This window comes from Harpia harpyja, assembly GCF_026419915.1.
Source record: "Harpia harpyja isolate bHarHar1 chromosome 26 unlocalized genomic scaffold, bHarHar1 primary haplotype SUPER_26_unloc_5, whole genome shotgun sequence".
NCBI classification, from domain to species: domain Eukaryota; kingdom Metazoa; phylum Chordata; class Aves; order Accipitriformes; family Accipitridae; genus Harpia; species Harpia harpyja.
In genome coordinates this window covers 45,521-59,305 of record NW_026293177.1, presented here as the reverse complement: position 1 = coordinate 59,305, position 13,785 = coordinate 45,521, and the positions used below count along the sequence as shown (strand labels likewise).

General features: G+C 61.1%; 2 protein-coding genes across 3 annotated transcripts; one reads left to right on the top strand and one right to left on the bottom strand.

Moving 5' to 3' along the window:
* Positions 1-2,466: 2,466 nt before the first annotated feature.
* Positions 2,467-5,285, top strand: TAFAZZIN (tafazzin, phospholipid-lysophospholipid transacylase; the record flags this gene model as incomplete). The annotated part of the gene is given in 14 exon segments (XM_052779296.1): positions 2,467-2,626; positions 2,807-2,935; positions 3,238-3,281; positions 3,284-3,285; positions 3,368-3,453; positions 3,736-3,816; positions 4,132-4,174; positions 4,328-4,389; positions 4,676-4,686; positions 4,688-4,729; positions 4,976-5,002; positions 5,004-5,054; positions 5,213-5,260; positions 5,262-5,285. Coding segments are annotated over 14 exon segments (759 nt in total), but the record flags the coding sequence as incomplete, so codon positions are not given.
* A 908-nt stretch (positions 5,286-6,193) lies between these two features.
* On the bottom strand, positions 6,194-7,403 carry LOC128138023 (B-cell receptor-associated protein 31-like). 2 transcript variants are annotated; one of them, XM_052779297.1, is made up of 6 exons: positions 7,272-7,403; positions 7,060-7,160; positions 6,833-6,977; positions 6,616-6,751; positions 6,412-6,531; positions 6,194-6,298 (listed from the first exon to the last, which is right to left on the bottom strand). In XM_052779297.1, exons 1-5 carry the CDS (start codon positions 7,361-7,363, stop codon positions 6,439-6,441), a joined length of 567 nt encoding a protein of 188 aa, XP_052635257.1. In that variant the 5' UTR covers positions 7,364-7,403; the 3' UTR covers positions 6,194-6,298; positions 6,412-6,438. The 2 variants fall into 2 exon arrangements, with proteins under 2 accessions (XP_052635257.1, XP_052635258.1); XM_052779298.1 differs by having other exon boundaries at positions 6,412-6,528; positions 7,272-7,402.
* Positions 7,404-13,785: the final 6,382 nt, after the last annotated feature.

The window sequence follows — 13,785 nt, the reverse complement described above, 5'->3', positions numbered from 1 at the left end:
GTGCTGAGGCCCCAGAGCACTCCCAAAATGGGTTCTGAGGCCCCAGAGCACCCCCAAAACAGGTGCTTGTGGCCCCAAAACGGGTGCTGGGGGCCCCCAGAGCACCCCCAAAATGGGTGCTGTGGCCCAGAGCACCCCCAAAACGGGTGCTGAGGCCCCAGAGCACCCCCAAAACGGGTGCTGTGGCCCCAAAACGGGTGCTGGGGCCCCCAGAGCACCCCCAAAACGGGTGCTGCGGCCCCCAAAACGGGTGCTGAGGCCCCCAGAGCACTCCCAAAATGGGTTCTGAGGCCCCAGAGCACCCCCAAAACGGGTTCTGAGGCCCCAAAACAGGTGCTGGGTCCCCCAGAGCACCCCCAAAACAGATGCTGCAGCCCCAAAACGGGTGCTGAGGCCCCAGAGCACTCCCAAAACGGGTGCTGGGGCCCCAGAGCACCCCCAAAACGGGTTCTGAGGCCCCAAAACAGGTGCTGGGTCCCCAGAGCACCCCCCAAAAACAGATGCTGCAGCCCCAAAACGGGTGCTGAGGCCCCAGAGCACTCCCAAAGACGGGTGCTGGGGCCCCAGAGCACCCCCAAAACGGGTTCTGAGGCCCCAAAATGGGTGCTGGGGGCCCCCAGAGCACCCCCAAAACGGGTGCTGCAGCCCCAGAACGGGTGCTGAGGCCCCCAGAGCACTCCCAAAAGGGGTTCTGAGGCCCCAATATAGGTGCTGGGGCCCCAGAGCACCCCCAAAAGGGGTGCTGCAGCCCCAGAACGGGTGCTGAGGCCCCAGAGCACTCCCAAAAGGGGGTTCTGAGGCCCCAGAGCACCCCCAAAACGGGTTCTGAGGCCCCAAAAACAGGTGCTGGGTCCCCAGAGCACCCCCCAAAACAGGTGCTGCAGCCCCAGAACGGGTTGCTGGGGGCCCCAGAGCACCCCCAAAACGGGTTCTGAGGCCCCAAAACGGGTGCTGGGGCCCCCCAGGAGGGATGCCACGACCCCACAGCCCCCCGGGAAGGGCTCGCAGCCTCGCCTCCCCCCCCCCCCCCCGTCCCCCTCCTGCGGCCGTTACCTCCATGCGGTCGAGGGTGGTGCGGGCTGGCACGGAGGGCGCTGCTACTGTGTGCCCGGCAGCTGCTCTGCTCGGAGAGGGCCCCGTAGCGCTGGGCCAGCAGCCGGGTGCGTATCCGCAGGTACCAGCGCCGGGTGCCACCTTCCAGCGTCCCTCCCTGCGCTTGCTCCCGCAGCAGCTGGCTGCGCCGCCGCACGTACTGCGTCCGGGAACTGGGGCCAGCGGGGGCGTGCGGTAGGCTGCGTACCTGAGGACACGGTGATGGCGGTGATGGCGGTGATGGTGGTGATGGTGGTGATGGTGCCCTCACGCCTGTGGCAGCTGGCACCGTGGCGTGTGGGGGGGGGGTGTAGGTGCACGGATGTGTGGGGGCACAGGTATCGGGATCTGCCCCCCCCAAAAGGGACCCAGGCACCGGGATCTGCCCACCCACCCCACCCCAAGGAACCTCGGCATCAGGGTGTCCTCCCTGACAAGGGCCCAAGTGCCCGGGTCGCGTCCCCCGTCCCCCCCCCAAAGGGGACCAGGCGTCAGATCGTTCCCCCCGCCACACCTCTCCCGGGGGTGCCCCCTCCCGCGAAGGGACGAGGCGACAGGGCTCCCCCCGGCTCACCTGGCATCCACGGCGAGTACCTGCTGCCAGACGGCGGCCATGGCGGCGGCAGCGGCCGCCCCGGGGGGGCCCTGAGGGGAAGGGAGGAGGGGAAGGGGAGCGGGGGTGAAGCCGACGCCGGGCTCGGGGGCCCGGAGATCGATGCGGGAACCGAACGGCGGTACCTGTTCCGTCCCGCTCCACCTCCGTCTACCCGCCGGCTCCCCGGCAGGGGTCGGGGACGGGGCGGGACGGTCGGTACCGGCCGCCTTCTCCCCGCCCTTCCCAAAATGGCGGCCACCTCCCCACGCCAAAATGGCGCCGGGCGTCGCCTTGGTGACGGCCGCGCCGTGGTGGGCGGGGCCCCCCGCCGCCGTGGTGGGCGGGGGCCCCCCGCCGCCGTGGTGGGCGGGGCCCCCCCGCCGCCGTGTTGGGCGGGGGCCCCAGCGGGAATGGGTAGCAAAAGGGGGCGGGGCGCGCCCCTGCTCCTCTATGGTGCACCCACCTTCCTAGCTCGCCCCCCCATTGCCGGCCCTTCTGCCCGGCGCCTCTCGCCTTGCCCCGGGTCTTTTGACGGCAGCGCCCCCCCCCCCCCCCTTCTAATTTACGACAGCGCGTGCGCGTACGGACACACACACGCGGCCTCGTTTTGACGGCAGCGACAGCCTCCCGCCGCGCGACCTTTGCGACAGGCCGCCCGGGCGCGCTTTACGGCACGGCGGGCGGGGGTTATGTGTGTGTGTGTGGACCGGGCCGGGACCGGGGCCGAGGCCTGGCGCACCGGGGAGGGCCGGTGCCCCCCCCCCCCCGTCCCCCTTTAACCCGTGTCCCCTCCCCTCCTGCTCCGTCCCCACGCCCCCCGCGATGGCAGCATGCCGCTGGCGGTGAAGTGGCCGTTCCCGGCGGGGCCGTCCCTGCCCTGGGCCCTGGCCAGCCGTCTCGTTACCGGTCTGGTGGGCACCTACAGCTGCGTCTGGACCCGTGAGTGACCCCCCCCCCCCCCCCCGGTAGCCCACCAGCGACCGGGGAACGGAGTTGGCTTGGCTGGAGGGGTGTCCCAACCCCAGGGTGTGTGTGTCCCCCCCCCCCCCCCCACCTTATTTTTATTTTTTTTTCATTTTTTATTTTTTTTTTTCCCCACCCCCCCCCCCCCGGTGCCAGGCTACCTGAACCGGTTGCGGGTGCACAACGCCGAGGTGCTGCACGAACTGGTGGAGCGCCGGGGGCCCCTCACTCCCCTCCTCACCCTCTCCAACCACCAGTCTTGTATGGACGACCCGCACCTCTGGGGTACGCCCGGCTGCGGGGGGGGGGTCCCCAGGGGATCCCAAGGGGTGCTGGGGGTGCTGGGGGGGGGGGTTTCTGGGGTGCTTTGAGGCTCCGGGGAGGCGCTGCGGGGCTCAGCTGGCAGCGGGGGGGGGGGTCCCCAGTGGATATTGAGGGAGTTGGGGGGGTCCCCGGGGGATCCCAAGGGTGCTGGGGGGGGGCCCCAAGGGGTTTCTGGGGGGGGGGGGTGGGGGTGTCTGTGTCTGGTCTAGGGGGTGCTCCCGTGACCCCCCCCCCCCCCCCCCCTCGCTTCTTCCCTCCGCCAGGTTCCCTAAAGCTGCGGCACATCTGGAGTCTGCACAAGATGCGGGGTGGTGAGGCGGGGGGGGGTCTTGAGGGGGGGGGGGTCCCGGGGAGCCCCCTCCCTGCTCACCCCCCCCCCCCCCCCCCCCCCAGGACCCCCACGGCCGCCGACATCTGCTTCACCCGGGAGCTGCACTCGCGCTTCTTCAGCCTCGGCCGCTGCGTCCCCGTCTGCCGCGGTGGGCACCTGGGAGGCACTGGGGGCAACTGGGAGGCGGGGGGGGGGTGCGCGGCCGAGGCCAGCTATACTGGGGGCATCCCGGTTTGTACTGGGGGGGGATGCGAAGGGCTGCTGGGCCAGGCCCAGCCTGGTTTGGGGTTGTCCAGTCTGTACTGGGGTGGTTGCGGCTTGTACTGGGAGAGATTGCGGTTTACCTTGGGGGAGTGAGGGGGGGGCGGTTGTGCTGGCTGGTCCCAGTCCGTACTGGAGGGCTCCCAGTGCGCTGAACTGGTGTCCCCAGGGGACGGCGTGTACCAGCGAGGGATGGACTTCATCCTGGAGAAGCTCAACCAGGGGGACTGGGTGCACGTCTTCCCTGAGGGTACTGGGAGCACTGGGGGAAACTGGGGAACGGGAGGCTGCTTTGCTCTAGAGGGACTGGGAGCACTGGGGGGTGGGGGGAGGGGTTCACATTAAAGTCACTGGGACCCCCAGTGGGGGGGCGGGGGGGGGGAACTGGGACCACTAGGAGAGAGTGTGGGAGCTTTGGGGATCGGTCTCTCTTCTCCAGACCTGGGTGGAGGCGGGGGGGGGGCAGATAAGGGGGCTGGGGGGCGGCCGGGGGGGACCCTTTTGGGGGGGGGGGGGGGGGCTCTCCTGTGCTGCCCCCCCCCCCCACGTCCCCATGTCCCCGCAGGCAAAGTGAACATGGGGCAGGAGTTCGTGCGCTTCAAGTGGGGGTGAGACCCCCCCCCCCACCGACCCCCAACTGCTTCTTGACCCCCCCCCCCTCGCTCCCTGCTTGCCTCTCGCGGCCACCCCCCACCCCCCCAAGGGCTACCTGGCCCCCCCCGTGACCCCCCCAAACGCCCACACCCTGCCCCTCCTGCAGGCATCGGGCGCCTCCTGGCTGAGTGTCGCCTCGACCCCGTCATCCTGCCCCTGTGGCACGGGGGTGAGCGGGGCTGGGGGGGGGGCACGGGGCAAAACCGGGGGGCACTGGGGGGGGGGGGGGGGACACGGGGGGGTCTGGGAGGTTGTGGGTGGGGGGCAGGAAGAATTGGGGGGGAGGGTGGGATGGGGGGATGCAGGCAGGTGGGGCTGGGGGGGGGGATACGACTCGGGAGGTGTGTGTGGGGGGGGGTTGTCGTGCCGTGGGGGGGTGTCGTGCCGTGCCGTGGGGGGGGGGGGGGCGGTCTCGCCGCTAGGCCGCGCAGATGCCAAGCAGCCCCCTGTGCCAGGCATGAACGACGGTCCTGCCCAACGCCCCCCCCTACGTCCCCCGCGTGGGGCAGGTGAGGCGAGCGGCGGCGGGGGGGGGTCTGTGGGGGGGTCGCGCGCAGGCGGACACCCCGGTTGTGGGGCAGGGAGGTGGAGCGGGGCTTGGGATGCGCCGGGGGGGGCTGGGATTACGGGGTGCTTAGGGGGGTAGGGTGGTTTTTGGGGGGGGGGGGGCGGCCGTGGGGCTGGCTAAGGGGCAGGCGGTGGGCTTTGGGGTGGGGGGGGGGCGCCGCGGGGGGGTTACTGACGCTGTCCCGTAGCGAATTACGGTGGTCGTGGGGCGACCGTTTCAGCGTCCGGCCCCTCCTGGAGCGACTCCGGGCGGAGGGTACGTCAACGGTGAGCGCTGGGGGAGCTGCCCCACGGCGGGGGGGGGGGGGGGGACCACGCACAAACCGACCCCGTTCTGCCCCACGGCTCTGTGGGGTCTCTTCTTCCCGGCCCCACGGCTCGACGGGGCCCGGCTCGTTCCCCCCCCCCACGCCTCCCCCCCCCAGGTGGAAATGCGGAAAGCTTTGACGGATTTTGTGCAGAGGGAATTCGAAAGCGCTGCGGGGCCAGGCCCGGGCCCTGCACGCCGCCTTGTAGCGCGTGGGGGCGCCCCGCTCGCAGAGGAACCCCCCCCACGGCGAGACGGCCCCCCCCCACGGCGAGACGGCCCCCCCCACGGCCGTCCCTGCGAGCCTTACGGGGACCCACGGATGGGACGGACTAACCCCACGCTGCGACGGGCCGTGGGGCCCCGGGACGGACGATACGAGCTGCCCCCCCCCCCAGCTCCCCGTTTTCTGTGCACGGTGCCAATAAAAACGGCTGAGCCTCGGGGATCTCCGGCGCCTGGGTGACAAGGGGGGGGTAAAAAGGGACCTGGGGGGGGGGGAAATTGGGGTGCTGGGGGGGGTCCCCGAGAGGAGCGGGAGGTGGAGACGAGCGTGGCCTGATCCCACGTGTTTATTGAAGCAGAAGCTGGTGTGTTTTTGGGGGGGGGGGGGAGTTCCCCCACTGCGCACACCTGGGGAAACCCCCCCCTGGAAGGGGCAAAAAGGGGGGGGGCTCGGACCCCCTGAAAATGGGGTTCCCGAGGCCCCCCCGCGCCCCCCCACCCCCCCCGGAGTGCTGCCACAGAGCAGGGGGTCCCCAAACACGGGGTAAGGGGGGGGGGCTGGAAACACCTTGTCCGAGTTTTGGCCCCCCACTCGCTGAACTGGGGATGGGGGGGGGGGAAGGCGTGGCCCGGTGGGTGTGGCCGGGCGTGGCCGAGTCATCACTCCTCCTTCTTGTCCCGGGGGCCGTCATGGGCTGCCCTGGGGGCGGGGGGGGGGGGCAGGCAGAGGGGGTGTTAGGGGGTCCGAAAGGGGGTTGGGGGGGGTTGAAGGGGGGTTGTAGGGGGTTTGGGGGGGGGGGGCAGGCAGAGGGGGTGTTAGGGGGTCCGAAAGGGGGTTGGGGGGGGGTCGTAGGGGTTTGGGGTGCCCCCCCCCCTACCTGCAGGCGCGCGTGCTGGTCCAGAAGCCGGTCGTACTCCCGCGTCAGCCCCTCGGCCTGGCGCCGCATGGCCTGCACCTCGTTCTCCGCCTTCTCCAGAGCTGTCGGGGGGGGGGGGGGGGGGTCGTCTGTGTCAGGGTCCCCCCCCCCCCACACCGTAACGCCCCCCCCCCCCCCCCCACCGTAACGCGCCCCCCCGCAGCGCTGCCCGTACTGCGTTTGCTGGCCGCCAGCTCCTCCTTCAGCTTCTCCACCTTGGCCTTGAGGGTCTCGTTCTCGTCGTGGGAGGGGGGACGACGGGGCCGCCCCCGTCACCCCCTGCCTCCTGCAGCTGCTGGCGGGGGGGGGGGGGCACGTCAGGGCCCGAGGCGCCTGGATGCCTCCTTCGCGCCCCCCCCCCCGCCGCCTCCCGCCATACTTTCCGCAAAGCGTCGTTATCCTCCATGTAACGGCGGGCGGCTTGGCTGGCGCCTTCCGCCTGTTTCCGGAACGCTTCGCTGGAAGCGCCCAGCATGGCCTGCTGCGAGATGAGGGTGACCAGGCGGCGCAGGAGGCTGCGGGAGGCAGGGTAAGCCGGGCTCCGCGGGCACCCCCAGACCCCCCCCGGCTCCAGATCCCCCCCCCCCCAAACTCACAAGGAGAGCAGGAGGGCGAAACCGGCCAGGTAGAGGTTGCGCTGGGCTCGGAAAAGCTTCATGTGGAAATGCTCGAGGGCGCCGGGGCTGCTCTGCAGGGCCACCCGCTCCGTCACGTCGTACTTACGGGTCTCCCGCAGGGCGTCTGCGGGAAGGGGGGGGGGGGGCATCAATTTGGGGAGGGGGGGGCCAGCCCCCCCCCCCCCCCCCACGGTGCCGGCACCCACCCAAGAGCAGGAGGACGAGGATGACGATGAGGACGACGAAGACGGTGTTGCCGTAGGCCACCGCCAGGCCCACCAGGCGCGACTTGAAGATCTTCTGCCATCTTGGGGGGGGGGGGGGGAAGAGATAGAGGTTGGGGGGGGGGGGGAAATTGGGACACACCCCCACCGGCCCAGCACCACCTCGGCCGTGGGGGGTCTCCCTCCCGCCCTACCTGGCGGCGGAGACGAAGGGGACGCAGAGCAGGAGGACGAGGAAGACCTCGGCGTAGAGGAAGGTGGCGACCGCCGTCCACTGCAGGCTCATGGCGGGCGTTGAGGCGCAGAGAGGAGGGACGGGGACCCCCCCGCCCGGGCCACTACCTGGAAGCAGGACTTGACCCCGGCCGGAAGCCCCGCCCACGCCTCTGGAGGGAAGGGGAGGCGGCGACGTCCAATCAAAACGAAGCAAGGCTTACCGAGGCGGAAGGAGGCACCGGCGTTTCCGGCCGCAGCCGCCATCTTCCCTCCCGCCCGGAGAGGGGAAGCCGCTTCGGTTTGGGCCTGTCGTGGCCGCGGGGCGGTTTTCCTGGCGGCGAGCTCGGCCGTCGGTTTACCGGTCGACGGGGGTGCCGGTTATTAAAGCCGGACCGTCCGCGGCGGGGCTGAGGGAGCGGCCTGTGTGTGTGTGTGGGGGGGGGAGAGCGAGAGCTGTGTCGCGGGGGCATGCCGGGAGCTGTAGTTCTCCAAGCGGCCGGCGCGGCGCCGGTGTCACGTGGTCGCGCGGGGGCATGCCGGGAGCTGTAGTTCTGAGCCGGGGGGGGGCGGGCCGTCGGCATGTTGGGTGTGTGGTAACGGCAGAGCCCCCCCCGGCGGAGGGCCCGGCGTGTTTTTTTATCGCAGCGGGGCTCTTGGCTTCGTCAGGCGTTGTTACCGTAAAAGTCGGCACCTGTGAGAACGCACTCACGCTGAATTTCCCGAATTTTACGAGTTTATTCTAGGACAAAGGCAACCGGCGCTGGGCGCGCCGTCGAAACCAGGGGCGCGCCGGCTGTACCCAAACTTGCCTTTTTGTACACTGCGTTTGTGGCATCTCAGAGGGGTTGTTTTAATATTTCAGGTATCTATTAACATAACTCCACCCCCAGACCACCCCATCTTGCGCGCGTCTCTTGCGGTTCGGAGGGGGCCTTCGGAGATCTGCGAGGGATGAAGTCAGTAGTCTTCCTCTGGCGGCCTTCGGGGATCTGAAAGGGATGAAGTCAGTAGTCTTCCTCTGGCGGCCTTCGGAGATCTGCGAGGGATGAAGTCAGTAGTCTTCCTCTGGCGGCCTTCGGGATCTGAAAGGGATGAAGTCAGTAGTCTTCCTCTGGCGGCCTTCGGAGATCTGCGAGGGATGAAGTCAGTAGTCTTCCTCTGGCAGCCTTCAGGGATCTGAAAGGGATGAAGTCAGTAGTCTTCCTCTGGCGGCACTTTTCACCCTGTCGTTTCCCTCAGTCACACTTTTTAATATTTTCACATTAAACTCCTGGTTTTCCTTTGTTCTTCTCGTATCTTTCACGTCAAATAATCTTTGACCCCCAAATGCTGTTCTCATGCTAACAAATCGCTCCTTTATCTTCTTACTTGTGTTCTCAATTTTACTCGTCCTTGAGTCCGTATGTCTGTTTTTCTATGTTTCCACAAATCTATCTACACATCCTTTAAGTACTTGAGTTACAGGATGTCTTATCTCATCAAAAAGAAACTACATATTCTGCTTGTGCCCATTGATTACCCTACAAACTATAAAATACAATTGATGCCTGGAATATATTAACTACACATTTCCCGTGTTAAGGCCTAATTTAGTGGCAGTGAGGCAAACATCCTTTCGGGATGTAACTTATGCAGTAGTTAGGCAAATTTCTGTGTTCTCGTTCTGCGAAAGCCAATATACATTTTCACAGCACTTTAGAAACTCTCTCGGGCTCGATTTTGGAGTTTTATAAGGCAGGCGCTCCTTATTGCGGCGGGGGTCGTGCCTGTCGTGCCTGTCGATATAGAGGACGAACCGCTTATTGCTTCGTGATTATCTCTGTGTAACTTTACGTACCAAGGACTGGTGTTTGTCAAGGGTTAAGCCCGCCAGAGGCTGGTACTCGGGAGCCGTGAGCAATCACAAAACTTAATTAAACTGATGAATTTACGATCTTGTTGGGAAGGCACAAGCGGAGGCCTTGCTTGAATAGATAGGGCCGGAAAAGATAAGAACTCCTGCCTTCGTGCTCGTCTCGTAGACAATTTAGCTTAAACTAGCCGTATGGTTTTGCATCACTCATGAAAAATAATAAGAGCACTAAAAAGCATTTTTTTAGGGACTAACGTTGCATTCTTTAGGATAAGATGTATCAAAACATGTAAAGAACTGTTGACGGCGGAAGTCACGGACACTGCGCACAATCAATATGATCAAGCAGCTGCCACCTTTATTGCCAAGATAGCTCGGTTTATATGTTCATTCTAGTTACTGTTCACGCATAAGCAAATTAGAGATTGGTTAGCGTGAGCTGTCCACGCGCCTAGTTACACCTAATGATTGGTTATATCAACACTGTACACGCGCATAAACATAAGGCGTAATTGGTTGCATTAACTAAAACATGCGAAACTTGTCTCAGTCTAATTGGTCAAGATAAGCTGCCGAACTGAGGTTCTTTGTGCGAAGTTCCCTTTATCGTGGAGTGCGCACCTGTGTTCTTCTAACTGGCATCTTTCTTTTTTTTGTCTTCTTGTTTATTCTGTTCAAGGCCTTCTAAAGGCGTCTGGAATGCTCTTACTACCGTTAGCTAAATATGTGTCCACAAGCAAAGCGTCCTTGAAGCCTGCTGCCTACAAAACATCCTTGGCTCACAAATTGATCAATTCTATCGAGTCTGGATTGTTCACTATGTGCCTATTACTTTCCAAGTATCCCACAAAGGACCACACCGCGCAGAGTCACCTGAGGAGGGTCAAGTAGCGGACAAGTGAGGAAGACTACGAAGACCGCCGGAGACCTTCAGTGCGCCTGCGTAAAGGACATTTGCATATGCTAATACTTTCCCGGAAAACTAATGAATATGTATAACATTTCTTGGAAATCCGTGTGAATATGTACGTAGAACATGTACTTAACCTGCACAATTGGGCCCGACGGTGCGCACGATAGGTGGAACGATCCCCCCCGTGCACCCAGCGCTGCCAATAAAGAATACCTACTTAATAGTTAATCAGGCTATTGAGTTAGTTTCTTTGAATCACTATCGTGCACACCAGTTCTTTCAACGGTTGGGATTAGATACAAAAGGGATATACATATTCATGATTTTTCCTGGAAGTAATTAACATATTCCTCTGAATTTCGGGAACTCGTCGATATACGTAAATGCCCTCGCGCAGGCGCGCTCGAGATCTTTGGTGGTCTTCAGGGGCCCTCTGGTGGTCTTCGATAGTCTTCCTCGCTTGTCCGCTAGTTCACCCTCTTCTAGTGATTCTGCGCAGTGGGACGCTTTACATGTTTTGCTACAGCTTATCCTGAAGAACGTTCGTTAGTAACTCCAATATCTATCTTCTCTTGATTTTCATTCGTTTAACACAAGCCACAGTGACGCTTTTAAGCTCAATTATCTAAAAGGGCCTAAGGTTCTCGTCTTCCCAGGGAATTGCAAGGTCGACCAAAAGCAATTTCCTCTGGTATCTTACACATTTTGCAACATACAGGTTTTCTTATCCACCGCTAGTCAGCATAACAAGGACACCGTTCTTCTCGCAACGCAAGATGTAAAGCATCTTGCATCAGCGCGATACACAAAGTTTTGGTAAAAGTGTTATCGTTGTTTCCGGTAACAGTCCGTCTTGTCCACGCTTCACAAGCTGCAGGTCCAAGCCGGAGCGGGAGACTTGCCCCGGCGTTTCTCCACCACCTTCCCCTTCCCCAGGTGATTGTGGTTGGGGTGGTGGGCGAGCCCAGCGGTATATCAACCACAAGACGCCTTTTTCCGCTTGTTGTTTTTCGTGGGATCGGTCAGATCCCGCCGTACCACGAGGTCTCTTGGTGGTGCGTTTCCCTCCCGGCTCTTGCAGCTGCTGCGCGGGCTTTCTGCGGAGGATTTGAGTTAAATCGGCAGAAGCGAGAAGAGCAAAAGGGGCGGCAGCCGTAGCTTTCGAGCCATGTGGCGCTTCCGAGGAGGACGCTGCTGTGGAAGAGGTCGGCGTTGGCCCGTGGGACTGGTAGTGCTCGGTTTGTGCGGGTGATGGAGAGGAACCTGGTGATAGCAGCGACATCTTAAATAGCTGGGGCAGACTTTGTGGAGGACGGAACCTGACCCGCAGCCCTCTGAAAGCAAAGTTGAGGGGCAAATGATATGGGGGGACGGACGGACATGGAGCGGAGAGAGGTCGCGAATTCGGGCAGGCAGGGGTTGGGGATGAAGTGCGGTGGAGAGGGATCTTCAGGATCGGCCGTGTTTGGGCGCAGATGGAGGGCGTGGGGTCTCTCTGTCCTGGTTTCAGCTGGGATAGAGTTAATTGTCTTCCTAGTAGCTGGTACGGTGCCATGTTTCGGGTTCAGAATGCAAAGAATGTTGATAACGCTGATGTTTTCAGTTGTTGCTAAGAATGTTTAGTCTAAAGTCAAGGATTTTTCAGCTTCTCTTGCCCAGCCAGCGAGAAAGCTGGAGGGGCACAAGGAGTTGGCACAGGACACAGCCGGGGCAGCTGGCCCAAACTGGGCAACAGAGTATTCCATACCATGGGACGTCATGCCCAGTATATAAACTGGGGGGAGTCGGTGTGGGGGGATCGCCGCTCGGGGACTGGCTGGGTGTTGATCGGCGGGCGGTGAGCAGTTGCGCTGCGCATCATTTGTACATTCCAATCCTTTTATTATTGCTGTTGTCATTTTATTAGTGTTCTCATTATCATTATTAGTTTCTTCGTTCTTGTTCTATGAAACCGTTGTTATCTCAACCCACGAGTTTTACTTCTTTTCCCGATTTTCTCCCCCATCCCACTGGGTGGGGAGCAAGCTGCGTGGTCCTTAGTTGCTGGCTGGGGTTAAACCACGACACTCTCCCGTGCAATACGCGCGTGTGCCAGGCAGGGCAGTTCCCACCCGTGCTGTTGTGTAGTCTGTGTCCTTCGTTCTGCTTTCCGCAGGTCTCGATGCTCTTGGTGCTCAGCAAGTTTGGCGTGCCCCTCAGTAGGCATCTGTAGCCTTGAATGCCTTGCCTCACCTGCACAGAGTCGGCCAAGTGCGTCTTGTCTTGCAACTGAAGCTTAAATCGTGGATCTGTCTTGCGTGCGTTGTGTTGTAGATGTTTCTGGATCATTCTGCTTGCAGTGGGTATCAGGGCTGCGTCAGCAGCTCTTCTCTTGAGAGCCCTGTTTTCGTGGGGTCTACTTTCTGGGGTTTCTCCTCCACGTCTTTAGGGTCTTAGGTCTTACAGCCTGGCTTCTTGTGCATCCATTGTCCCAGTTTTGACAGTAAGTTCTTGTCGCGGGCTGTTACATTTGACTCTTTTTTTTTTTTTCTCTGGGGCTCCCATAGAGCCTCCTTACCTCGCCGTTGCAGCCCCGTAGGTCTTCTTGCTCGACAGCATCTCCTGTCTGGGAGTCATTCTTCTTGCTAATAGTTTTCTCTCATTTTTGAGTCCCACTGGTTGTAGCGTTTTCTGTATTGTCAGTCCACGCACGTGTGTGTTTGGCTTGGAGCCGCTCTGCCTGGGGATGCAGAGTCAGGGAACAGCAGTCAGAGTCTATGGTTAAAATGTTGATATGCCTAAAATTTCTAATTTTTTTTAGAAATTCATTACACTTCAAATTTACCTTTGAAGTGTAAGAAGATAAGTGAGGATGGTGACCGGAGACCTTCTGCCTATGAGCACCAATCTCAGAAGAACCGAGACATGAGAATGGAGAATGGATGAGATAAGATGATGAATGATAACGATATGAGAACAGAAAATCGGCTGGAAAATTACAGAGACTTTGGACTGGGACAATGGGTGGCAAAAGGGTATATAAGGTTTGGAAACTTTTGGAAGTGTGCCATTCACTGCGGTGGTGGCCCAACTCTGAGTTGTTAATAAAGCAAATCTAGAGAAACCCACGTCTGAAAATTCTTTAACAGGAAGGCCATATTGCTTTTGAGGAGGTGTTTGTCGCGGAAGAGGTCTGTGTCGATTGACGTGACTGCTGGTACTGGGTTTTTTTGGTTGTGGTTGGTTTATTTGTTGTTTTTTGGTTTTTTTGTAGATGATGAAGCGGAACCTGGCAACTGCAGGACTATCCTGGTTAGCTGATGTGGTTTTTGTTGAGGATGGATGCAGACCCCCAGCCCTCTGGAAGCTAAGGTGAGGGACCACTTCCCTGCAGCGTGCAGTTTTTGACTTTAGTTTGAAAGAGATTTTCCAAAATGGAAATCTTTCTCATTCAAAGAAGTTGCATTTTATGAGCTTTCCATCAGAGCAGATCTTCAGCGATGCTGTACTTGGCGGTAGAAGTCATCAGCAACAAGACTGTTCACTCTTAAAAAAGAAAAAAAACCAAAAAAAAAGTCAATTTCCTTCCAAAGACGCAAGTACAGCACGTCTTTTGAAAGTTGATTGCATCGCTGCTTTTTGGGTTCTCAGTTGTAACAGTCGAGATCTCTTAAAAACACGTTCCTCTGCATGCTGCAGTACAGCCAAAAGCAATAACAAATCTGCCAGTCCTTTTTGGTAGCCTGAG

Coding starts and splice junctions, on each gene's coding strand:
- LOC128138023 (XM_052779297.1), bottom strand. CDS start 7,363: ATGAGCCTGCAGTGGACGGCGGTCGCCACCTTCCTCTACGCCGAGGTC. Junction 7,161..7,271: donor CCCTTCGTCTCCGCCGCCAG/GTAGGGCGGGAG, acceptor CCCCCCCCCAAG/ATGGCAGAAGATCTTCAAGT. Junction 6,978..7,059: donor CCTCGTCCTCCTGCTCTTGG/GTGGGTGCCGGC, acceptor CCCTTCCCGCAG/ACGCCCTGCGGGAGACCCGT.